The 25,778-nt window shown below is 33.7% G+C and overlaps 3 protein-coding genes and 1 long non-coding RNA gene across 7 annotated transcripts; all 4 read left to right on the top strand.

Annotated features, from left to right (window-relative positions):
• The first annotated feature begins 388 nt into the window (after positions 1–388).
• On the top strand, positions 389–839 carry LOC116803905. Its single transcript, XR_004363922.2, has 3 exons — positions 389–493; positions 556–621; positions 714–839. It is a non-coding gene; the product is annotated as an uncharacterized LOC116803905 (long non-coding RNA).
• A 5,722-nt stretch (positions 840–6,561) lies between these two features.
• Positions 6,562–9,944, top strand: LOC6577327 (lipase 3). 4 transcript variants are annotated; one of them, XM_002003258.4, is made up of 5 exons: positions 6,562–6,628; positions 7,236–7,579; positions 8,412–8,589; positions 8,647–9,008; positions 9,071–9,944. In XM_002003258.4, exons 2-5 carry the CDS (start codon positions 7,364–7,366, stop codon positions 9,635–9,637), a joined length of 1,323 nt encoding a protein of 440 aa, XP_002003294.1. In that variant the 5' UTR covers positions 6,562–6,628; positions 7,236–7,363; the 3' UTR covers positions 9,638–9,944. The 4 variants fall into 4 exon arrangements, with proteins under 4 accessions (XP_002003294.1, XP_043864707.1, XP_043864706.1 ...); XM_044008772.1 differs by lacking the exon at positions 6,562–6,628 and adding an exon at positions 6,805–7,071 and having other exon boundaries at positions 8,647–9,002; XM_044008771.1 differs by lacking the exon at positions 6,562–6,628 and adding an exon at positions 6,808–7,071 and having other exon boundaries at positions 7,359–7,579.
• Positions 9,945–11,535: 1,591 nt separating this feature from the next.
• On the top strand, positions 11,536–13,661 carry LOC6577326 (lipase 1). Its single transcript, XM_002003257.4, has 5 exons — positions 11,536–11,638; positions 12,074–12,185; positions 12,268–12,445; positions 12,509–12,870; positions 12,927–13,661. The coding sequence occupies exons 2-5, from the start codon at positions 12,093–12,095 to the stop codon at positions 13,503–13,505; spliced, it is 1,212 nt and encodes a 403-aa protein (XP_002003293.1). The 5' UTR covers positions 11,536–11,638; positions 12,074–12,092; the 3' UTR covers positions 13,506–13,661.
• Positions 13,662–14,644: 983 nt separating this feature from the next.
• On the top strand, positions 14,645–19,391 carry LOC6577325 (lipase 1). Its single transcript, XM_015165618.3, has 4 exons — positions 14,645–14,952; positions 17,733–17,858; positions 17,930–18,472; positions 18,670–19,391. Exons 2-4 carry the CDS (start codon positions 17,748–17,750, stop codon positions 19,216–19,218), a joined length of 1,203 nt encoding a protein of 400 aa, XP_015021104.1. The 5' UTR covers positions 14,645–14,952; positions 17,733–17,747; the 3' UTR covers positions 19,219–19,391.
• Positions 19,392–25,778: the final 6,387 nt, after the last annotated feature.

Below are 25,778 nucleotides of genomic sequence, written 5' to 3'. Positions count from 1 at the left end.
AAGAATGCGCATTCAATTTGCTCAAAAAAAAAAAAAAAAAAAAAAAAAAAAAACTTCTTTAACCTCTCCATCGAGGGGTTTAATATATAAAGCAGCTCCCAAGCTTCATACATACTCAACTCTATTATGGAATTCAATACTTGATAACAATTCCATAGAGTTACCCAAGTGTTTCATTAGGCACACGGAACCTTAAAAGCCGACTCAGCGGCCAATATAAAATAAAACTTTGTGCGGCAACAAAAAAAAAACCTTATTTAAAAAAAAACTTTGTGCGGCAACAAAAAAAAAAAATTATCTTCTTGAGACTAAAAAAGAAGACGTGTTTACGGCCAATCAGTGCTGGGAAAAAGATCGATCTAGCAAACGATATATCGATGTTTCATATCCATCGAAAATATCGATGTAGAAAACTTCGATACTTGATATATCGCCATCACTATACCATTAATTCCCCATCACTTGAATTAAAAGCGTGGGATAAGACTGTCAGGTAATTTGCAAATTATTTTAACAATATAATTCAAATACTAACGTAACCCACTTTTCATTTAGGATTTTGGTGTTGGTAGTGTTGTAGAGAAATGGATAAGTTTTTAAACAGCAAGGACAATGGCGAAGGTAAATATTATTTTACTGCTTATGTCAGCCACACACGTGGTCTGCAGCTTTTGCGTTTTAAAATAATGTAACAAACACGCATTTGTTTGTAGATTGCGACGCGGATAAGGAAAATGGAGAGGCTTGTCTCAAGCCGCAGCAAGTAGATATGCTGCTCTTCATAAACAAAAATGATTGGACGAAGTAAATGATCTTATTAAATAATATAATCTTTGTTACATAGTTTAGTTTAGTTTATATGAAACGTTTTTTAATTTTAATAAGAAATTCATCTTTTGTTTTTTATATGAAAACTTTTTTTTTAATTTTGGGAGCTAAAATATGTTTATGAAAATATCGATACATCGATCTGAGACCCATACATAATATCGAAATATCGATCTACGTAAAGATCGATCTTTTCCCAGCACTACGGCCAATGCCGAAACAAAAGTGATTTTCTGCCTGCTGGCTGCTCTCCTTATATACCTTTTCTACGGCGTCCCAAAGCCTACTGCGTGGTAATTAATAGGGAAATTTGTTCTAATTTCCCTTTTGAAGTGCACTTCAGTATAAAATACTTCCCTTTTACCTAATGATATGAGTGTGCTATATTGATATAATAAATATCGTATGAAATAGCTTGATCATTAATCGTTTAGCTGAAATATTGAACTTTCTTATAGCTTACAGATATATGTATTTGCATACAAATTGCAGATTCTTCTAGAAAACTGAAAGTTCTAGCAAAGGGAAATTTGGCATTTTTTAGTGCTAAGGTTAACTAAGCTGAACAACTAAACGAAACAACTGCTGCTATTTATTAATTAGTTTTAGATATAACACATTTTACTTTCCCAAAGACTGTTTTCTAATACATACATATGTCTAGCAGCATGCATTACTACAATGCACTAAAATAGTAAAACACAAACAAGACGAAGAAGAAGAAGAAAAAAAAGAAGCAAACCAACGTTTGTTACATTTAATGCCCAATTAACGCATTTGCCACTTAAAACTCAGCCAAGCACAAAATGTGTAAGCTTTAAAGAAAGCGAGAGCGAGAGCGACAGGAGGGAGCGAACGCCAAAGGCAAAACGTGCCACAAAGCACAAAAGGTTACAGAGCTGCAGAGGCTCTGCTCCTCTCTATCGTCGCACCCACAAGCTCAGAGTACTCCGTGACTTTGCCCACAAGAAAACGAAGCATTTGTTGTTTGACTGCAGTTTGGCAAAGGATGAGTGAGACAGCGAGAGAGAGCCAGGGAGAGAGAACGAGAGTGAGAGTGGGTGGCAGCAGCTGCACTTCATTAACAACGGAACGCGAACAGCGTGAAGAGGTGAGAGAGCGATGAGCGGCTGGCGGTGAATGTAGCGGTAACTTTGTCGTTAGGCGACTTATGACTCCTGCAATTACAAATACAAACGCGCAAAAAGAAACAACTCAAAATGAGTGATGTAATGCGCATAACGGTACCTCCAGCTGCCCGCCCGCTGCTCTCGGCTGCTAGTGCTCTATATTTCTGTCACTCATTGTTGCTTGTTGACATAACGAATACCTTAACATCGCTTTTTGTACCCTGTATCCATCAAGAATTTGTTTAACTGGAGTATAATGGTTTGCTGTAAATGTTTTTATGACTACATATATGTATATATATGTAAACATTTTATGCCCGTATCAGTTGAGATAATCGCCGGCCTGCTCATCTGTAAGCTTGGCCTATCACAGGTTCACTCTTGTTGATCTCAGAGGGTGCAGGCCGAAGCGCTCCGCTACATGGTATCATTGAGTCGTTACCTTTGTGCGCTTCCACTCTTGTTATTTTTATTTCTTTTTTTATTTTTGAGTGGTTGCTCCTTCATAACCCCCTCGACCCCTTGGTGTGTGCACTTCCGCTCCACTTATACGCATAACTCGCAGTGCGCTGCCGTCGAGCGGTTTGTCGAGTTAATGACACTGGCAGCTGGAGTCGTCATATCGTTATCCCGCCGCCCTCCCAGGGCACCCGTTCCGCTTGTCCCGCTGCCAATGTCGTCGAGGCGTGCAAAAATCATTTTTCTCGCACATTTTTGTACAGCCCCCTTCAGTAACATTTTATTTATATTTTTCATTTTTCACTTTTCACATTCCTCGTAGCGACAGTAAAAATTGCCTATAATTGTATGTACGTAGGGAATCCAAGGTGTGTGTGCGTGTATGTGCACGCGTTTGTGTTGCCTGCCTAGCATTTTTTTCGGCTTCTGCAGTTGACAGTTAATTATTTGTATAAATAGGCGCAGATGTTGCCAGTGCTGAAGGGTTCAATCGATTATCTGACAACTGCGCCAGCTCCTATTGTTGAGTAAATCCATTTCATAATAGAATTTCCTAGATATCATTAAAAAATACAGATAAACATTTGTGGGTTCCTCAAGGTAATGTTGGAGGGTTCGAATTTTCTATCCAACCAAAGCATTTGGTACTACGCAGATAATAATATTCTTATTAGTTTTTTATATATAAAAAAATTTATTTGAAATATGTATATTTAAAAGAAATATTATATTTAATATATTTGATTCTTATAAATATGCTTAAAGTAAATACTAATAAAATATATTATACTAACTATTATAAATTATTGCGCTATTGTCAAGTATTCATTTACTTAGTCTATACTCATAATTATTATAATAATATCATTTCTATATTTACTAAGTCACTAGACTTATTTCCTAACAATTTTGAAAGACAACTAAATTTCCTTACCAATTTGAAAGCTTTGCCAAGGTAGAAAAAATGTCTCTTTGTTTTTGTGAGCCATTAGGAATGTAAAGTTTAGAATCAACTTAAACTAGGTCAACAGGATTTCATTTATTTTTGTGTGTACTTTGATAAAACGCACAGTTTAAGTTAATTTCTGAAACTTTCATTGCGAAATAAAATGCCAAGAGTTTTAGTCAATATACATTTTTTTTCTGTAAAGTCTTACTTCAGGATATTTTATCAAGTCTCTTAACTCAGCTCTCAACTCTTTGCATAGTCAACACAAAAAAGGAGCAAAAACTTTGTAACTAAGTCAATTTCTCGTAAGCATTTTGTCAGTTGCCATTTGTTTGTTGGGTCGACATATCGCCATGGGCGTGCACATGGCATGGGTGTGGCATGGGAAGGGGCTCCCTTCATGGGCCCCAGTTGCCAGCAATTGTTTGTGGCTTGCGGTGGCGGCTGCTGTCAATCCCCTGGGTCAAATTAAAAATGCAAAATGTCATGAAATCGAGTGGCTTTTGCAGCGCTTTGATTTGGTTCGAGTCATTTGGCTATTTGCAATTTTCAAATGCTCAACCACAAAGTAAATAATATAAAAAGCACAATCAATGGATTGAAAACAATGATATTTTGCTATCAAACGTGCGGTTTAAGACTTATGAAATGTTTAGCTTGGCAACATGCTGAGTGACCGTTTAGGAAGCTTGTCAAACATAAAACGTGTAATTTATTATATATTAAAAAATAAGGACTTTGGGTACAATATATTTAAATCATTGTTGCATTTATTGCATATCAACGCAACAATTTAGCGTTAGCAACAAATGTTGACAGCGCGGCTGAGCATTGATAAGCCGCTATCAGAGAAGCCAGGCTTTAGAAGCTATAATCATAACAAGCACAGCAATAACATGCATAAATTGATGAGCTGCTTGAATTAATGAACTGAACAATGTCGAGTATATCTATGTATATACATATATAATTAAATTAATATATATGTATGTATATGTACATAATATATCTATACTTATGCCTTGCATTCGTGTGCTTTGTGAGTTCGCTGTAGCTGAGTCAGCTGTAAATGTTTGCTGCATTAATGCAAAATAAGCCATAATTCGTTATTCAATAGCATTCAGCTCTGTGTAGCATGCGAGTGTGCACACTCTGATAAGCAGGCATTCAGCAATGTATTATTAGAGTTCACATAATTTACTCATTGAACTCGTCAAACAGTTCCATTCCATTCCATTCGCTGTTTGTTAAGTCTCTGTGTGTGTGTGTGTGTGTGTGTGTGTTTGCTGAGTTCTGTAAATAGCTGTAGTCTAATTTTAATTTTGTATCGTTTCTGAATAGTCCTCAAAGCGGGTCATCTGATTATTTGTTACTGTTATTATTATAGTTGAAAAAAAAAAAAAACTATAATCGCCTAAACATTGTGCTTAAATGAAATATTTAATTGCACTTTGACCAGGCCTAATATAAAATTCAATTGTTTTTCACTAACTCATATGCCATATCTATTAAAATGATTCACACTTTATCAGTATTTGTTTGTTTTCATTCGCTCTGTTGGTTTATTAAGCAAATTGTAGTTAGTGTAAGTTTATATGCGAAATTATCATTGTTTGTAGTTATCAGAAATGTTTTTTTTTAAAATGTATAAAAATGTAGAGAATGTCTGAAATTTAAATTCACTATCTTTTGCTTTCAACTTTCAATTTGTGTTTTATTTGAAAAGAAGACTTTACTGAAAATTTCTGATACTCAACCTTCTTCGTTCAATGACCAATCAGTCAATCATCTTATATTAGTCAGTGGGTAATCCGATAACTAATTTAATGCGTATTGCATGTGATTAGAATTAAATATATACGTTTATCAATTAAGTGATTTGTAAGTTCGTAGGTCGCTCAATAAATCAATCAATTTGTTAATCATAAAGACAGTTAGTCATCTATACAGTCAATCAGCAATTAGTCTTTTATTCAGTAGACAGTCTGTTAATTAGCAAATATTCTATAAGTTAGTCGGTGAATCATTAAATCAGCATTCAATCTATCAATATCATAGATAATCAGCAGTCAATCAGTAATCTACCGTTTCAATCTGTATGGGAATCAGTCAATCATCAATTACTTGATCAATCTAACAGACAATCAGTCAGGCAGTCATTAAGTAATTAATAATTAATAATGTTGGCCAGTAAGTAAATGTTTATAAGTAATAGCACTACCATAAGTAGTTTAACACTAGAATAGGCTGCGAACTTATGAAGCGCCCTTTAAAAGGTTTTTCGAAAACAATTTTGCAATTAAAAAAAAAACACACACACACAGAGGCATGGTTAGATCGACTCGTCGGTTGTTCCTGATCAAGAATATATGTGTATACCATAAGGGATCAGTCCTCATCTTTTCTTCGGCTAGCTACATACATTTGCAACAATTTCAGCATACCCTGTTTAACCTCTGCGCTTAGGGTGTGAAAATACCATAAAACTTAAATAAAAATTCATTGTAATTAAATATTGTATAGTATTTGTGGCGCATTCAGAAGTCAACAACAATTACTAACAAGTAAGAGAGCTCTAGTCGAGACTGCTCGACTACGAGATCCCCTGAACCCTTCGAGCAATAGCTATTTCAATAATTTTTCGCCTCTTTCTACTTACACAAGACACACGCACACACACACAAACGCACACAGGCACACACACGCCTGTTACATACATTTCAACAAAACCATTATACCCTGCTTTCCCATTGAAAATTGGTTCAGGGTATAATAATAATTATAAATTATACAAGTGTTGTTAGATATGGACTTTGCTTTCACAGCAGACGCGAACTTAAAATAAAAATAAAACTAAAATATTGCCTTATGGTCAGTCAAATAATTCGCTTATTGGGTCAGATATGTAAACTGGTTTCGAGATATACAACATACATAGAAACGTCATAGCTATGACGTTGTATTCGATATGCTAATTAGGTATACAAGTAAAAAAAAAAAAAAAGTTAAAGGTAAAACTAAACAATCATTTAGAGACGAGATATACGAGTTTGCTGTGAAGTTCAGAGATGAGTTTTGTGTCTTGTTTTTTTTTTTTTTTTTTTTTGGGTCTGGTTGGGCAGATACAAAGTGTGTGGGTCGCAAACTTGTAATTAATATAGTAACTGCTACGACAAAGTTCAAATCAAGGCAACGGAGGCAAGCCAAACACGATTCAGTCACAAATAGTCGACGGAACGAATCGCATCAAATATTCGAAAAAGTAAAGTCAACATATTTTTCTTTTATTTTGTGATTTATTTGTTGTTGTGTTGTGTACAAAGAGGTAGCTAAGGGGGAAGTATGTTTGTATTATTCATATTCATATTTATATATGCTGCTGCTACTCGCCCGCCCGAGCAATTGGCCTGGCAACCTCATAGCAGCGGCTCCCACTCGCGGCAGTGAATGACGCAGTTGACATTTACAAGCGGTTGAATGCAGAGCTCAAGAGTTCAGCTGAAATTCGCTGTCCACATTTCCACAAGTCGCTGGCGTTGGCCCAAGTCAAAGTCAAGACTTCCACGGCATCTTTATACATGCACATATATATATATAGCATTCTGGATGCTCTGAATTGAAGGCAACTCTAATCTGAAGCCGGACTTGTTTGTCTATCAGTGGCTGACGAAGCCGCGGGTTATCATCGAACTTGACCAATATTTGGTTGGTTTTTATTATTGTTTTGTTGTTGTTGCTATTGTTGTACGTTTGCCGTGAATCAATTGAAATTAGTACACACACACACACACGCTCACACCAGAAAAACAAACACTCGCACACATTTATAAATATACTTAGTTATCGACATAATCGCATTTATTTCACAGTTTCCATTTCAACGCGACGAAAGTTTCATTGGCATCGACAGTCGTCTTTTGTGCCTCGCAGCGATCACAGCACTAGAAATCGTTAATATATATTAGCTATACTTCCTATATATTTATATACAGAAAAAATGTTATTAAAGCCGTTTGTGCTATTTGTCGTGTGCCTGTGTCTGGCTCCTCCGGAGAGCCAAGCGGATTTATCATTTATCTTTGGAAATATTTCGCTATTCAATTTGAACTTCAAGACGCCAAAACTGCTGGGGCGCTCCATAACTGTAAACAGTAATGTGAAAATTGATAGCGATGTGGACCCCAACATACAAGAAGATTCGCATTTGAGTACGGTAAGTGGAAATGCCAACACAATAAAAAAAAAAAATAATAATAATAAAAAAATAATATTGTGAAAAACCAACAATAGCAAAGGGTATTAAAATGTCTGTAAAAATAATTCAATATGATCTTATTATAAAAATTAAAATGTTTTGAAGTAGATTTACTTTTTTTTATGTTTTCACTCAGCTCACAGTTAATGGATTAAAGTTGATTGTCGGGTTATTTAATTATCATTAATTAGTCAAAGTAATGTAGATAATAAACCGTGCATAACTGATGATATTCACGCTTAACAGCAATTTAAATTTATTACTTTATTTGCACACTTGTATGCTCACTCACCAAAGTGAAATGAGTATATTGGTGTTCTGCAATGTCCATTTTGCTGTCCGTTCGTTTGTTCATCTCTCTCATTCGAAGTTTAAAAATATATGTATGTCGAAGATATTACTACCAATTGGGAACTTAAGAAAATGGGGAAATGGATCAGAATTTTATATTATATTGCTTTTGAATACTTGTTTTTGTTTTTTATTATTATTTTTTTTTATGAAATTCACAATAAAATTAATATAGTTAATGAAATATTAAATTTTATTAATTTTAAATATGTTAATTAAAAAAAATTATAAACTACTTTTCTTTCATCTGAACCTTTTAAAAATCATATTTTAATATTATATTAAAACCAAAATTTCCAAATTTAGGAATTAAAGAAATTCGGTAATAAATTAAAAAGAATTTTTTTTTTTTAATATTTATAATTTTTATTTGAGTAAATAAAAATTGAAGTTGAAGTTTTAAAATTAATTTATCCACTACCTTTCGCTCACCTTACAGTATAATCTTATTAAGAAATATGGCTATCCCGCTGAGAATCACAGTGTGACAACTGATGATGGTTATATTTTAACACTGCATCGCATTGCCCGCCATGGAGCAACGCCAGTTCTGCTAGTTCATGGACTTTTGGATAGCTCAGCCACCTGGGTGATGATGGGTCCCAACAAGGGTCTAGGTATATATTATGCTGTATAATACTGAATACCCAGTTCTAATCAATCGCGTTCTTCAGGCTATTTGCTATATGAGCAGGGCTATGATGTGTGGATGGCCAATGTGCGCGGCAATACGTATTCCAGGAAGCATGTGAGGTACACACATTCGCAAGCCAAATACTGGGACTTCACATTCCATGAAATGGGCGTGTACGATATACCCAAGACAATCGATTATATACTAGATACGACGAGCTTCAAGCAATTGCATTACATCGGCCACTCTCAGGGCACCGTTGTCTTCTGGATCATGGGCAGCGAGAAACCCGAGTACATGGACAAGATTCTCTTTATGCAGGCTCTGGCGCCAGTTGCCTACTTAAAGCACTGCAAGAGTCCGGTCGTCAATTTCCTGGCCGAGTTTCATACGTCGGTGAGCGTAAGTTGTTCTCCGCGATTCTCATTGTGGTTGCTTATAGTGATTTTTCGCATTCGTTACAGTTTGTGCTCCGGCTGATTGGTGTTCATGAGTTTTTGCCCAAAAACGAGTTCATTGTGATGTTCAATCAGCTGATCTGCGATGAGACAACCATAACCAAAGAGATCTGCTCCAATGTGATCTTCCTGACCACCGGCTTTGACAAGCTGCAGCTGAATGAGACAATGTTGCCCGTTGTGGTCGGCCATGCTCCGGCTGGCGCTTCCACCAAGCAGATGCAGCACTTTGGCCAGGTGCGCAGATCCGGTGAATTCCGGCAGTTCGACTACGGCTGGCTGAGGAATCATTGGCGCTACAACAACATCACCCCACCTGCATACAAGCTGGAGAATGTCAAGGCCAAGGTGGCCCTGTACTACAGCCAAAACGATTGGCTAGCCCAGCCAGCGGATGTGCAGTCGCTGCGTCGCCGGCTGCCCAATGTGGTCCATCATTATCTGGTGGACTATCCCGAGTTCAATCATCTCGACTTTATCTGGGGCGTCGATGCCCGTGAGCTGCTGTGGGATTCTATGCTAAAGCAAATGCGCGCAAATGAAATAGATAATAATATAGATACGACAAATTGATTAGTATAAGAACTAAAATTAATATCGATTTAGTACAAGTCCTATATATACTTACAGTATGAGCCCAATACAATTGCTATTGGCCATTATTTGTTGTACATATATTAAATATTTATTAATCGATTAAAGCTTAGTGTAAACATTAGTATTTAGTTTTGTATAGCTTTAAAATGGGACAAGTTTTTAATGTAAATCGACCTACGTCTTATTCAAATAAGCTATTACTATTATTAGAATAACTGGGAAGTAGTTTAGCTTATCAAGTTTTATACGCTATAATAAATAGTAATTAATTGAGTTGTGTAAATACTTATTTGTTGTTGGTTTTAGAAATGTTGATATATATGTATGTGAGTAACTATCTGTATACAGTAGTATTCAGAAAAATAGGAAAGCTATTCATAATATTCCCAGCCTTAGAGTTAGTGTCATACAATTTTTATGAAGCTCACTATTTATCTGATCTGTTGGTAAAATATTTGGCTAACCTGTTAGCTCTGTAGTTACCAAAATTACATAAATTCTAATAAAAGAATTTGTATATAACAAATTTAAAATACATACATACATTATTGCTTATATATTTACTTCCATTAAAGTTTGAAACGATCAGTTAGCGTGTTGCCATATGATTGTCAACCGTTAAGCTGACGATCTAGAAATATAGCATAATTTTGGGCTTCTTTTAAACAATCATATTATAACTTATTGACAGAGTCTTAACATTTGCTTCAAGAGACCTAAGATTCTATAACTCTGAATCACTTAATTTTTTACTATAAAAGTGTTTGTTGTAAGTGTTTTATATATTTGATAAAACACAATATATAGTGTTAAAATGGGAAACTTAAAAATTAGATAATAACAGAGCTTAAATATAGTTAATATAATTAAAATTATAATGAATCTTAAGATAAAAGTATTACTACAGAAAAAGGAAAATTACAAATATTGCAAGAAATAGTGAACAGAACAAAGAATAAGAAATAAAAAGAAATGAGTAAAAGAAGAGACAAAAAGTAATATAGGATAAGATTGACAAATCACTACACAACATTGGCAACGAAATGTATACCAGTGCATATGGAAAATACGTAATAATATCTATTAAAATTGACACATAGAACATGAAACGCACTATGCATAGAATAATCCGTTAATCGAGATCTTTATTGAACGAGGCATACCATATTATATACGAATGAATAGGAATGTTAAATATTTCTGAAGCTGCAGAATGGAATATGTAATATTTCCATTTAATTTTAGAAACAAAAATCTACACACAAGCTGAAACAAAATCTATAAAATTCAGCATATTGTAAAATTAACCTTTTTTTTAAGGTAAAATATTATTTATGCGGCAAAGATGACAAATTAATGTAAAGACCAAAATGTTTTCAATTTTTACGAGTCAATGAATTTTCGTCAGGGGGAATTTTCTATTCCACTACTTTACTGTATATAATTATTCAAAACATTGATTCTCTGTACTTAATTTGTTGTACCTTAAAAATCGCTAACTCCATTAAAACTGTAGACAAATTCAAGAATATATTTAAATCTATAATGACCAGAAATTATAAAAAAAAAAACATTAAATATATATTTTAAACACATTTTGGTTTCGACTTTCCTTTTATTTTTACTTTTGCTATATTATTCATTTATAATTTCTATTTATTTATTTAAATATTGGTTAGTAACAATACCATTGGGACCAAGTTTAAAGTTCAAATAGAAGCTAAAAACTAGGTACACTGTCTTATATATTACGACTTTAGAGGCAGCTCAAAATGTAATGCACTGATAATATTTCCGTACACTATTAACAAAAATTTATCGTCTTATGAATATGGAGAAATTCAAATTTTGAATAATAAAAATGTATTATTTTTTAAGTGCATCGAATCGGGCAGTTGCTATATAAGAGCTTGATTTTCACAAATTTGGCTCAGTGCAGTACAAAATTTGAAGTGTTCCTGAGCTGCAGTGATAAAGGTAAAATGTTTGGATACCAGTGCAAAAAGTGGAATATACTTCAGATACCTTAAGGATATAGCCAAGGATTCTTAAATGGATGAGAGTGATATTTTCTCAATACCCTTCACGGAACAAATTTGACTAAGTGGGACTGCAGGAACAGCCACGTTGGAAACGTAATCAGCCTATTTTTAACAAAAGCAAAATAGGGAGAGAGATAGAAAGAGAGAGAGAAAGCGAAAGCGAGCGAGAGAGAAGATCCTCATGCTGTTTAGGAAAATATATACCCTACGTCTTCTTCTATCTCCTGAAAAGATAAGGTTCTAGGTTAATATTCATAACCCCAAAAAACATTAACCCCGAACGGCCGTTTTCTATGGGTTAATATATATTTAAATTTGCGTTAAGAATAAAAACGAATATAATCTCATATATTTATATTGTATATTTTAGACACAATTGCGTTCACAACATGGCTCAATGGATTGTCCTACTATTGTTGCTCTGTTTGGGTGCTACCTTTGCAGTTTCTCAATCTGTTGAAGATGATGCTAATCTATCCACGGTAATGTTATGGATTCATAAACATTTTTCTTTTGTTTAATCACCACTCATCAAGTCCTTTAATGCCAATGTGATTCTCACAGATCGGTTTGCTTCAAAAATATGGCTACCCGGCAGAAAAGCATACCGTTAACACTGATGATGGATATATACTCGAAATGCATAGGATACCAAGGCCCGGAGGCAGGCCTGTTTTCTTAATGCATGGCCTATTGTGTAGTTCAGCAGCTTTTGTATTGATGGGCCCCAAAAATGGATTGGGTAAAAATACTAACGATCGCTCTCTCTCTATTTCTCTCACTCTCTCCCTCTATCTGTATGTAGGCTATTTACTTTATGATCAGGGCTACGATGTCTGGATGGGTAATGCACGTGGCAATACATATTCCAAGAATCATGTCAGATACAATGAAAATCAGTCAGAATTTTGGGATTTCTCATTCCATGAATTGGCCATCTTCGATCTGCCAGCCAGCATAGACTATGTGCTGCATGAGACCAACCGCACGAGCCTGCACTACATTGGCCATTCTCAAGGCACAACTTCGTTCTTCATTTTGGGCAGCGAACGACCCGAGTATATGAAGAAGATCTTTCTTATGCAGGCCCTGGCTCCCATTGTGTTCTTCAAGTACTGCAAGAGTCCGCCGTTGGTAGTCCTAGGCGCAGCTGACTTGACCACAACTGTAAGTCAATTTACATTGTGTTGTTTGCAATTTGATCTCAATTTAATTTTCTTCAGTTCCTGCGAATGACGGGTCCAGATGAATTCTTACCATCCGACGACTTCCTGACTATGTTTTCACGAGCATTATGTGATGGCACTCGGATTGGCCTGAAGATCTGCAAGAATGTGCTCTTTCAATTTGCGGGCTACAGTCCGACCCAAACGAATGAAACCATGATGCCAGTGGTGCTCGGGCATACTCCAGCCGGCGCTTCTAGCAGACAGATATTGCACTATGTTCAGTTCAGATCATCGAATGAGTTCCAACAGTTTGACTTTGGCATTTTGCAGAATAGAAAGCGTTATTCGAGCCTCAAACCGCCGAAATACAATTTGAGCAGTGTGACGGCCCAGGTGATCTTATATCATAGCCAAAATGATTTGTTGGGCCAGCCCGAAGATGTCACCAGACTCTATTTCGCTTTGCCCAATGTGGTTGAGAGATATCTGGTGGAGCTTCCCAGCTTCAATCATTTGGACTTCTTATGGGGCATGGATGCACCCGAGCTTGTCTTTGGTCGAATGTTTAAGAATATGCGTTATGTTGAAGAGGTGGCAGATGAAACTAAGTACACTGTGCATAAGTGGAAATAAAACTTAAGAAAGTAGCATGACAATGTAGATAAAAAAAAGGTGATATGAGATCAATAATCAAAAATATTAATTTAATTATTTTATTAATTTTTCTGAAAGTTACGATTTTGAAATCACCAATAAAAAAGAAATATTTAAATATATTGAAAAAGAAAATTCCTTGTACTTAATAGTTTCCAATATAACCATAATCATAAAACAGGCAAAATATATTACTTTAATATTCCTTACAATATTTCATTTATATACTTTATAAAAAAAATAAAACAAATATATGATATACAAAAAAAAAAAAAAAAAAAATCTTTCTTGAATTTCTTTATAGTTAAAAGACTCAAATTTATATAAATAAATTTGAGTTATATATTATTAATTTCAGTTTTTGCCTTTTATATATATATTTTAATAACATTTTCAATGCGCTTAGCTAATACGAAAAATGAAAACAAAATTGATATCTGTTAGTAAATGATATGCAAACCACATCACGTTGTCACATTGCTCCAATGTTCTATAAATATTTGCTGAGTATACAAAGATTGGTCAATACAATTAAATGAAATATGTTAATTTGTTCATAAAACGATTTTTATTACCATTTTTAAATATTTACAAATTGAATTTGTCACATATTATATAAAACATCGTTCCCTCTAGAGCTCGCTTTCAGAGTTGCTTCATTTTTGAGCTCGTGACATGATGCAAGTGTGTCGAAAGGGTATAATCTATATATGATATAGCAGCACATCTACAAGATTATATAAAGATGTATGAAATAAGTAGTTAATTTATAAAATACAATTTTGTATGGAGGAATAAAAGTGTACCTTAACAGGTTCCTAGTAAACAACTTGTAATAAAAACCTAGAAACTGTTAAGAAATATGCTAAATAGTAAAGGGAGCTGAATATAATATCCGAATTGAACTATGGAACTCGTTTGACATTACCCCAGCAAATTAATAATGATTGAATGAATTTCTCTGATAAATATTCTGAATTATTTAACATTCATAAAGAGTAAATTGCAATCGCGTGTGCTGCTCTCGCAGCTGTACTGAACTTATCAACTAATAATAAGCATTGTGGGATTCTACTAACTAGCTATCGACTACTTATGTGAAGCCTCTCACACGGCAAATAGTTCAGTGAGAGCTCATAGAGCATCGAGAACAGTTCAGCAAACAACAGTTGGCTAGAAATTAGCTATAGTTATAGGAGAATATAAAAAAAATAGCTTAAAGCAACATTATGAGCTGAAGCTAATCCGCAGTATCCAAAAGTAATATCCATTTGAAATGGAACAAATAGTATTTTACGCAAAATGTCTGCAAAATCTGTATTTAATTTGCTGAAAACCTAAAGTGAAAGTTTTATGCATTCAGCATTTAACGAGTGATAACGTGTCGTATACGTGATTTCGATACTGTTAATTAAGTGTACTTAACGTAAGTACATACGAAAGCATAGCAAGTGTCTTTATATTGAATTGCAAATGTAATTAGCTGGTATTTCTAATATCATCAGTATCAGATTGTATTAGAATGATTTTAAAAGAAAACACGATTTTTACGAGTCGATAGGTTTTAATAATGTATTAGAAACTTTAAAATTTAGCGTTTTTTAGTGAATTTTAGTGAATTAAAGTGAATTAAATATATTATAAGCACAAATCTTAGCAATTCAGTGAGAGCCAAAAAGTGCCAAGCCTCAAGGTGATTAATTTGCTAGCCTATATGGGAAATTTTCAGTTATTCACCTGCCAACGCTGCTAACTCCATATATTGACTGTGAAAGATATAGCTATTATATAATTTTTTTTCTTCCTAACGAAGCGTGCATGAATATATAATAAATAAAAGAAAATACTATTTCACGACTCGTCACGCTCAAAGAATTATTTTTGCATGTTGTAGAAAATACAGTAAATGTCAGTAGATATTACATGTATGTATGTATGTGTGTATTCCAATCTACAATTACCATAGCACCTGAGATAATACCTTTATTATTAAAATATTTATTTGTATTTATTAAGATACCTTTCATATTATAAAATATATACATACATATTTATTAAGAGTTATTTATTTATTCCTTAAAAAAAAAAACGCTAACATTTTTAAAGACTATATTTTTTATATTTAAAATTTTCAACTTGAGTAGTTTTGCATTTATTTGAAAAGGTTTCGCATAGTAAAATATACTATTTAATTTTTTTTTTTTACAATTATTTATATAAGGTCGAGTAATACAAGCTTGTAGCATTAGCTTCAGCTACATAAAAATCTATGCTATATATATATCTATATTATAAGCTGCCACAGAGGTCATTATTTAGAGCTTTTATTCCAGATTACCTTCAATGATGCAGCATATCTATACCCATATATGGGAATACCCTGCAAGATATATGAAAATTAGATTTTGATGTATAGCAAATGGGTTATTTTATAGCAAAATAAAGAAATTTTATGACGAAGGGGGCGTGGTATCTAAAATTCTAAGATTACGAAGCTTGTGTATTCAATACTTGGAACTTTACTGCAAATTTCACACTTATAATAGGTTCAGGGTATAAAAAGTAAGCAAAGGAAGGTAGTTATATGTTATGTCTATATATCTAAGTTTAATTATTAATTAAATATTATTAGAAATTGCAAGCAACTTAAATTGGTATACTTTAAAAAAAAACTCAAAGGCTTCAGCTTAAAATGTATTTTCACGTCATTAAATCTTGTGTAATGTAAATTTTTGTTATATATTTAGCATTTCTGTACATAGATTTATTATTATTATTATTATGTATATATATACTAGACTTATTATATTATATTAAACTATAATATATAACATATATATTATATAGAAAAGTTGTATACCTCATACCCTGTTTTATATCATCTCTGCCTTATATTACAATCCAAAAACCTTGTCGAATGTATTTACAACTAGTTTTATCTACTTTTCACAATTTCTGACAAGTAGTTGAATCGATGCGAGCGCTGCAAAATCTGTGCAGCATTGAACTTGAACTAGACATGCAATTTATCAATTAAATAAACAATTCTTTAGTTTTTCGTAAAATAATTTGATTAGCTTGCCTACATTGCAGGTTAGTGTGTCAAGCGGATATTTATTTATTTATTTATTTATTTATTTTCTTAAAGCTATTGACAAAAATGAGAGTCAATTTTAATTTAAAAAAGCCTATACAAAGTACACGATATAATTTCAATAGTAACACCAACCCGATGGGGGTATTTTATTTGCCAGTCCGGCCGGCTATGCCCACGTCTCACAGCCAAATATGGTCAGTGATACTATTGAAGCTATGAAAAGAAAGTGTTAGTAAGAAAACTTAAAAAAATTAAATATTAAAATGTAGGTTATTAAACAATATTTAGCATACTTAAAATAATTCTTAAAATAATAATAAAAAATAAAAAATAATAATAATAATAAAAAAAAATAAAATAAAATAAATAAATAAATAAAAGGAGTTAAAAAAAAAAAAATAATAAAAAAAAAAAAAAAAGAATAAAATAAGAAGAGATAAAGTATAGAAAAAGAAAATGGCCGGTAATAAGAGAAGTTGCAAGAAAAGTTAATAAAAAGAATAAGAAATAATAAAAAGAAAAGAGTAATGGAAGAGCCAAAAATAGAGTATAAGAATAGAATTGAGAAATCACTAACACAACATTAGCAGCAAAAGCGTATGCCAATGCTTATGCCTGGGCATTGTGAGTGATTTCCCTAAGATAAGCTGATAGTACACTTTTTATTTTAGGAGGAGAGAGCTCTAAGGAAAAAACGTGATAATATTTATTAAAATTAACACAAAGAACATGAAACGCACTGTGCAAAGAATAATCCCTAGTGCACACAGGTAAATGAAGCGGACGATAGTGTCTAGTTGATCGGGACGGAACCAAAAAATTTAGACGACCCAACAAAGAGGACGAATCAATATCACCACTAATCAATTTATGCAGAAAAACAATTCCTAAAATTGTTCTGCGATTGGTTAGCGATGGAAGATCAATTAGCTGGAGCCTACTATGATAATACGGTAATCGTAAATTACTGTCCCATCTAAGGTCTCTTAAGGCAAAGAGAAGAAATATATCACTAGATAATTGATGCATGAAAGCGACAGCCAGTTTAACTAGTTTTTAATAGCGAATACCATACGTATTAATAGTAAATACTATATAAATATTTATAGATACATAGAATTAATATGAAGTGCATATATTACTGCCTGATCAGTCTGTGCCTCAATGCTAATTGGCTGCTGGCGGATATTATAAAATACGATCCAGAAGTTATTGAAGTTGCGCATTTACGAACAGTAAGTGTTATCTATATATAATGTAATACAAATTTACCCTTCTACTTATATATCTCTTTATTGATTATCAGCCTGGTTTCATCACAAAGTATGGCTACAAGTGTGAGGAACACAGAGTCGATACCAAAGATGGATTCAGTTTGATCCTGCATCGCATACCCAAGCCTGGGGCGCAGCCTGTGCTGCTGGTGCATGGCCTGCAGGACAGCTCCTCGGCCTGGGTGATGACGGGTGCTGGCCATGGCTTGGCCTTTCTGCTCAGCGATCGCGGCTATGATGTGTGGCTGATGAATTGCCGTGGCAATCGTTACTCACGCAAACATCGCAAATTTCATATATTGCAACGTCAATTCTGGGACTTTTCGTTCCATGAGATTGGCGTTTATGATCTGCCGGCGGCCATTGACTATGTGCTGGACCACAGCAAGGGTCACGATCAGCTGCACTATGTGGGCCACTCGCAGGGCACCACAGCGGCCTTTGTGCTGGGCGCCGAGCGACCAGCCTATATGAAGAAGATCAAGCTAATGCAGGCACTCGCTCCCGTTGCCTATTTTGAAAATGTTGAGCTCCCACTACTTCGAGCAATAGCTCCACATGTTGCAGGTATTATGGTAAGTTTCTCTTTTCAAATTAATAAGTTGAATATTCAAATGAAAAATATTTATTTTATATATTTATTTATCATCATAATTACTTAATATTCATATATGAATATTCCAAGAAATATATTTAGAAACTTTGCTTATATATTATTTTAAACTCATATTTCTCATCTTTCTAACTCTAAAATTTCCATCGTATTTTACAGCGTTTCGCTCAAGCTGTAGGAATTAATGAAATACCACCGGAAACAGAAGTGTGGCGTGAGTTGTCATATAAATTATGCAGCTTTGCGTTTCGGTCAACGTGTATGGAGTTTATAATGGAATTAGTTGGCACGGACGTGGAACAGATGAATAGCACACTCACTCCAATCTTTCTGGGCCAATATCCGGCTGGCAGTTCGATCAAATCCCTCGGGCACTATGGTCAGCAGGTGCTAAGCGGGGGCTTATACAAGTACGACTACGACGATCCGAATGTGAATCGGCGCTATTATGGCAGCCCAAAGCCACCGGCGTACAAGCTGGCCAAGATCGATTGCAAGGTCGCATTGTATTATGGCCAAAATGATTCGCTCGTTTCGGTCAAAGATGTGCAGCGGCTGCGCAGGCAGCTGCCAAATGTCGTTCACGATGAGAAATTGGCCTACAAAAAATTCAATCATCTCGATTTCCTAGCTGCAATCGATGTGAAAGAGTTGCTCTACAATAGCATGTTTCAAGTTATGGAAAAGGTCGACAGAGGAGAGCTGTAGTTAAGAACGAATACAGCCTATATATATGTAATATGTTATATGTATCTGTATAACAGTTTCATATTACGCTTATCTGCCTCAGCCAGAAATTGTTCTTAGAGCGAATAAGTATTGACAAAAATGCAATTTATTTCCAACTCTTGCCATAGACAATTTAGAAAAATTAATTTTGTATATATATATGTATATATATTATTACAATTGTCATATTATATCTTATAATCATTTTTATTGCAATTTTTGATGTATATAATATTGAAATAAAAATTATGTTTTATATATAAGAATATTACTTATAATCCATGTGGATTTTCAGAGTTCAAGAACATCTGTATTTACCAGTAAGAATATTGCAATTTCGGCAATTCAAAGTGTTTGCGCTTCGTCTCGTTTTCTATTTTAATAAATTTACCAACGACTCGAAATTCGCATTCAGTTGTGAACGATTTTGGCTGTTTAATGTGTTTCAGGCATGGATGAAGCTTTTCAAAATTTTCTTTTGCCATAATTCGATAATATGTTAACAAATTTTGCATTTTGCGGCAAACGTGTTGCAAGAAGCTAAGTGCTATTAAATGCGGCACAAATGCGCCAGCTGAAGTGTCCAGAAAGCCACTTAAAACAGACACTCAACTATACAAATAAATATATACCAATATATGCATATATATATATATATATATATATATGCTTCATATACATATATAAATATATTCCAAATGCGCTTTGCATCGCACACAATTATTGTAATTTTCTATGAGGCAGTGAAATGGAAAATCAGATTAAATATTTAAATCGTAGAGCAGCCTGTGGCTAGCCAGAGCTACGTGTATATGCTAACACATGTGTGTATGTGTGTGTGTGCGTGTGAAAAGCTCTCTATAACTGTGGAAAATTTATTGCAAGTACATTTTATTTAAATGCTTTTCATGCTGACAGTGACAGCGGCGGCGGGTCTGAAGAGCAGAGCAGAGCAGAGCAACGTGGGGTCAAGAAATGCCCAATGACAAATGCAAAAAGCTGCCAAAAAATAACACACCAATGCATTGCAATGCATTGGCATGTGTGTGTGAATGGGTATGTGTAGGTGTGTGGGTGTTTGCTTTGTCGACAACCACAAGAAAATAAAAGTGTCATTTTATAAATGCAAACTTAATCATTTGCAGTCTGCAGCTCGACCATAAAAACAAACAAAGCTACCCAGCCAAAACTCTTAATTGATTTTTTTTTTATTTATTTTATGGTATTTATTTTTTATTAAATCTGTGCAAATATTTAAAATATTAAAGAGCTGCATATGCGTGTTTGTATGGTTGTTTGGTATGTTTGTTTGTAACAACCTACAAGGTTGTTTTTGTTTTTTTTTTTGGCTTAACTTAAAGAAATAATTAATAAAATCATTTAGTTCAAGAGATTTGTTGACATTACTTTTTGAATATAAAATCTCTCAACTGACCCTGAACTTGTAATAAAAAAAAGACTAAGTTAAAAATTAAGCAATAACAAAAAAAAAAAATTTAAATAAAAGAAAATAAAAACAAACATATGTGTAATTAACCTCCAATATCTCTAACTGGCTGTGAGCTTGTAATAAAATAAGACTAAGTTAATAGTTAAGCAAAAACAAAAAACAAAAAAAAAACTTATTTTCATTATTCCAATTAAATTTTTTATAATAATTTATTTCCTTTATTTTATTTATTTTTTTTTTCTTAGCGTCTGCTGATGTATATAGTGTGTATTTATTTATTTTATTTTTTTTGAACGCAGCACGACGTCTACTAGATATCGTTCTCAACTTTGATGCTGCATAGGTTGTTGTTGTTGTGTTCGCTGTCTTTACTGCGGCTAAGGCTGACACCTCGTAATAGACATGAGACACTGCCCCCTGCGCACTGTGACATATCAATCATGTCAGTTGACCAAGCGGAAATCGAGTTTTGTTTCGTTATGCCGTCTGTCGTCTGTTTTTACGAACTTTTCTGGTAACTTTGCTGCCTCATCTTTGGCTGGCCGTAGAAATATGCCACCAATATACTGTTGTGGATGAAATTCGTTCAAATCCTTTTGGCCACCTTTTGTCTCAGAGATTTACATGTTGGCCTGTTCTCGATTTGGATGGTGCTCAGGATGGTTGGGTGTGGCTGAAAGCCTGTTTGTTTGGCTATCCACATGGCGTGTCCTGTGCGCTGCATGGCAAGTGATAAAGGCGACACCCGGGGCAACTAACTAAAATTTGATGCTCGAACAAAAGCCGCTTGCCCAGCCAGCAAGCCACAGCAGCAAAACCAATCGAAGTCAGTTCAAGATTTTGCGTTCGGATTTGCATTTGAATGAGAAATGAGAAGTGGACAAGTTTGAGTCTAGATTTTTAGCAGATATCCTATAACAGGATAGAACAAACGGCAAGTTCAATGGGTGAAGATATGGAGATAAAAGTATAAAAGTTTGTGGCGAACAGAGATATGGATGAGCTATGAGGGTTCTTGATAGTCTCATAAATAAACTACCAATATCTTTTCAGTATACCTTGAGATTTGTCCCAGCTATTATTTATTATTAAATTCAATTTATCTTATCTGCTTTTCATATACATTTCTTTACAGGGTATATTAAAGTTAATCACTTAAGCATCGCTGTAAGTATTCCAACTTGTTGTTCTCTGTTGTTGTGGCTTAACTCAAGTACTCGTTCGTATGGGGTTCTTGGTTTTGCGGATCTATTGTCGTTTATTTGTTTGCTTGCCAACAGCCAACAGCAACAACAACAATTACAACAACAATTACAGCAAAGACAGCACACTATGAAAGTTTTTGGCTATCAGCAGGCAACAATTGAAAATTTGAAATGTTCTTTGTTTAATAGCGAAATTCATATTGCATTTTCCATGCTTTTTGAATGCCATAAACTGGCTCAAGCTTATTTAGTCTAAGTCTAAGGATTAAGTTTTGCCCAATGTTAATTAAAAAAGGATTTTACAGGCAAATAGTTTTTGTAAGGATTCAAAAAATCATGTCTTTATGTTGCTTAAAGAAGTAAAATGTTGAACTTAAGGCAAAATATATTTGTATGACTTGTAATATCAGTTATTGAAAATACTAATAATATCAGTTACTGAAAATACTAAGAACATTATAATAAATAATATGTATTTGAAATTTAATATATGGAATTTCTTTTGGATTATGGAATTTAATGAAGAATCTTCTTCGAAAAGAAAATCATATCATATATAAATATGGACATACATATTCTAAAAATATATATTTTTAAATATTTTATAATAATATATAATATAATAATTATTTATAAATAATAATAAATTAGTAATATATATCATATATATGTACATATATTTTTTGGTAATATTGTATTATAAATAAAAAATAATTGTTTAGACTCATTATTTATTATTAATCTTTTTTCAATTTAAGAGAGGCCTCACGTTAAATAAATTAGCTCTGCTAGAACTTTAATATATGTGTATGAGCTTTCGGTCATTTGTTTCGTTTGCTCTCGATTTCTTACAAGTGTTTCTCCATTTGTTCTGTCTATTCCCATATCAACGACACACTTACGCACTCTCACTCCGTCCCTCTCTATCACACTCGACTTGATGATACTAGGCCGATGTCCGTAATTCGAGCATCATTAGAAACGAAACATCGTTTGATCGGAACAGATGTTCGTGCTGCGACAGTTCTGCAAAATTTTCGGAATACAAGTGGACAATACGACTGCCAGGGGCCTTTGCTCGCACTGTGAGACTAAGCTCAATATATATAGATATTTATGTACATATTTATATAAAAATTTAAAAATCTTCCGCATAAGTTAAATCATATTAAGCATAAGGACAAATCAAAGAAAGTTAAAAAGAATTCTTTGCAATTATATTACAAATACTTTCTTACATTTTTTAATTTTCAAGAATAAAATTATTACGGAAATTCAAGTGTAGAATATGTACTTTATATCACTTGTTATTGCTTCTTCTACAACTTTAATAACGAGTCAACAGCCCCTCACCCAAAAAATAGTTGCTCAACTGCTGTGTGTAAAGTATTTGATTTCATAATCAAAAGCGCAATTTGATTTGGCCACAATTTAATTAAAGCTCGACTAGAAAACACCCCGAAAAATTGCCAAACAAAGGCTCCATCCGCCCCGCTCCGCGAATTTTCACATGCCTAGTCCTTTATTTCTATTCCCATATCAACGACGTACTGCTCACTGTCTTTACTCCCCGGCAGCTAGAGCAGACCTTAGAGGGAGCGCAGCTCGAGAGGGGGGCAACTGTGCACCATCTGCAGGCTTCACAGAGTTTTACATGCGGCTTGAGTACATCAAAATGTCTAAAATTTCATAATTGCAACTGGTTTCATGCTGCGGGGGTGTGGAAGGGGATATCCCCTTGGTCTGTGGCGTATGTCCTGTTGGTTGCTTGTGTTTCGTTACCCCCAAACAACAATGGATGCAACCAAATGCCCGGCATCTATCTCATATGGCCAGACCGCAAAAACATTTAATTACGTTACTTTATTCTTTGTTATGATTGTTATGATTACTATTTGCAGCAGCAGCACACAAACATATATCGATTGAAGCTACAACTTTGTGGAGAAGACGCAAAAATGCCTTGCAAATGTTTTCCCTGAAAATTATACAAAAAAAAAAAAAAATAAAATAAAATAAAAAATGTATATTTTAGTAAATTGAAATCATGTTGATTTTGTGGTAGAAATAGTTTAAAACTCACTTAAAATATTTGTAGTGTGTATTAACCATGTTACTTGTAAATGAAATGATTGAACGAAAGAATTGTTATTTAAAATTTAAGGTTTATTTATTTTATTTATTTATTAATTTTCGTACGCTTCAGGGTAAATTACATTAAAAATATAAGAAGTGCGCCTAAACGTATGCCCCACTTTAAATGTTTAAATAATTACATTATAATTAATTTTTAAACTTAGTCATTAGTACGACGATAAATATCATTCCAAAAATAATTGAATATTTATATCATAATAAAATAAATAAACCCGATAATGGGAAATGCCATTTTAAATAAATAATTATTTATTTTTATTATTATTATTATTTTTTTTTTTTAATATTCAAATTTGCACTTTTGATTAGTTGAATAATGTGAGTATTAAATAATTTATTTTTACATATTTATTTTGTAATATATATTCTTATTCATCTAAGAAAGCGAGTTTGAATTAATTTATTTTTATTTAATTACAATTATATAATTACTGAATACATAACAAGAATGCAAAGTAGAGCATATCATAATCAATGACCAACTGCAAGCGGCTCTCAACTCAACCGAATAAACTCGCATTCATCAACCTACACACACACTCTCTCTCTCTCTGTCTCTTATTTTCTTTCCTTCTCTTTCTTGGCTTCATCGACTGCTACCGCATTGCCCCATATCTGCAGCATCTCCTGTGCAGCTCGGACGTCATGTTACCTGCTAATTGAAAATAATTTTAACTAACAATACAAAAAAATGGCGAGCGCTTCAACTGAAAAACTTGATGAAAAATCAAACCCAGTTTCTGTTGTGAATTGTGAGTGTGTGGGTGCGGGTATGTGTGTGTGTTGAGTGTATGTATTTGTTGTTAGAAGCCAAAAGGTGCATGAGGATGCAGGTGGAGCAGGTTCGGGCCACGACAGCTGCCAACGTGCAGTGCATGTCAGGCGGAAATGCTTAGCACCAACACCAATGCAAAAATACACACGCACACTCACGTAAAAGCACACACATTTCTTGGTTTAATAACGGTAAAGCGAAAACAAAAGCATGGCCAACAAAATATTAAATAAAAGTTGCAGAATTAGTCGCATGTGAAATACACTTACAATATAATCTAAATATAAGCAATAAAAAATAGTTTAGGTTGTCACTAAAGCTGCAGAAAATATATGTAAAAAAAATATAAAAATTATTTCAAAAATAATATATATATATAAACAAAGAAATAATACAGAAACCCAAATAAGACTTTTAATAAATAGAAATATAGAAAAAGAAATAATAATCCTTTAATAGACAAGATTCTTTCAAATATTCCTCGCATTTTCTATATACATATATATTTTCTTTTAATCCCTTCTGCATCTTTCAATTTTTCTCAAATATTTCCTTATGCAATCCATATCTCATATCGAATTTGCTATACCCTTGGTTAGGCTATAAAAAGCGAAGCTAGAAAACTTACGGAAAACTCGATCTGGCTAAGTAAACGAAAATAGTTTTCTCTAAATATGTACAGCAACTATCGTATGTATGTTTCTCGTTGTGTATGCATGTGTGTGTGCTAGTTCCACCTGTTCATTGTGGCCACAAGCATTCGAGCTGATGTGCCTGAAAGCCCGTGTTAATACCAGAAAATAATTTATCGAGTGCATTTATAATTGATGCTGTTGTTGCCTTCACTTCCATTTCAACTCCTTCTCTCTTGCTCTCCCCACCCCTTTCTCTCTCTCGCCAGTTCTCATTTCTTATGTTTATGTTCTTATTGCACTTAGCAGAGTTGAGTACG

Source organism: Drosophila mojavensis, unplaced genomic scaffold (assembly GCF_018153725.1).
Source record: "Drosophila mojavensis isolate 15081-1352.22 unplaced genomic scaffold, ASM1815372v1 contig_36, whole genome shotgun sequence".
Classification (NCBI taxonomy): Eukaryota; Metazoa; Arthropoda; class Insecta; order Diptera; family Drosophilidae; genus Drosophila; species Drosophila mojavensis.
The sequence above is the reverse complement of the archived record's forward strand: the minus strand, read 5'-3'. Positions and strand labels throughout refer to the sequence as shown.

What these genes read in the sequence shown, in the direction of transcription:
- LOC6577327 (XM_002003258.4), top strand. Translation starts at nt 7,364, where the DNA reads ATGTTATTAAAGCCGTTTGTGCTATTTGTCGTGTGCCTGTGTCTGGCT. An exon ending in AAGATTCGCATTTGAGTACG is followed by an intron (nt 7,580 to 8,411) that starts GTAAGTGGAAAT and finishes CTCACCTTACAG; the next exon opens with TATAATCTTATTAAGAAATA. An exon ending in GGGTCCCAACAAGGGTCTAG is followed by an intron (nt 8,590 to 8,646) that starts GTATATATTATG and finishes CGCGTTCTTCAG; the next exon opens with GCTATTTGCTATATGAGCAG.
- LOC6577326 (XM_002003257.4), top strand. Translation starts at nt 12,093, where the DNA reads ATGGCTCAATGGATTGTCCTACTATTGTTGCTCTGTTTGGGTGCTACC. An exon ending in ATGATGCTAATCTATCCACG is followed by an intron (nt 12,186 to 12,267) that starts GTAATGTTATGG and finishes TGATTCTCACAG; the next exon opens with ATCGGTTTGCTTCAAAAATA. An exon ending in GGGCCCCAAAAATGGATTGG is followed by an intron (nt 12,446 to 12,508) that starts GTAAAAATACTA and finishes ATCTGTATGTAG; the next exon opens with GCTATTTACTTTATGATCAG.
- LOC6577325 (XM_015165618.3), top strand. Translation starts at nt 17,748, where the DNA reads ATGAAGTGCATATATTACTGCCTGATCAGTCTGTGCCTCAATGCTAAT. An exon ending in AAGTTGCGCATTTACGAACA is followed by an intron (nt 17,859 to 17,929) that starts GTAAGTGTTATC and finishes ATTGATTATCAG; the next exon opens with CCTGGTTTCATCACAAAGTA. An exon ending in CACATGTTGCAGGTATTATG is followed by an intron (nt 18,473 to 18,669) that starts GTAAGTTTCTCT and finishes CGTATTTTACAG; the next exon opens with CGTTTCGCTCAAGCTGTAGG.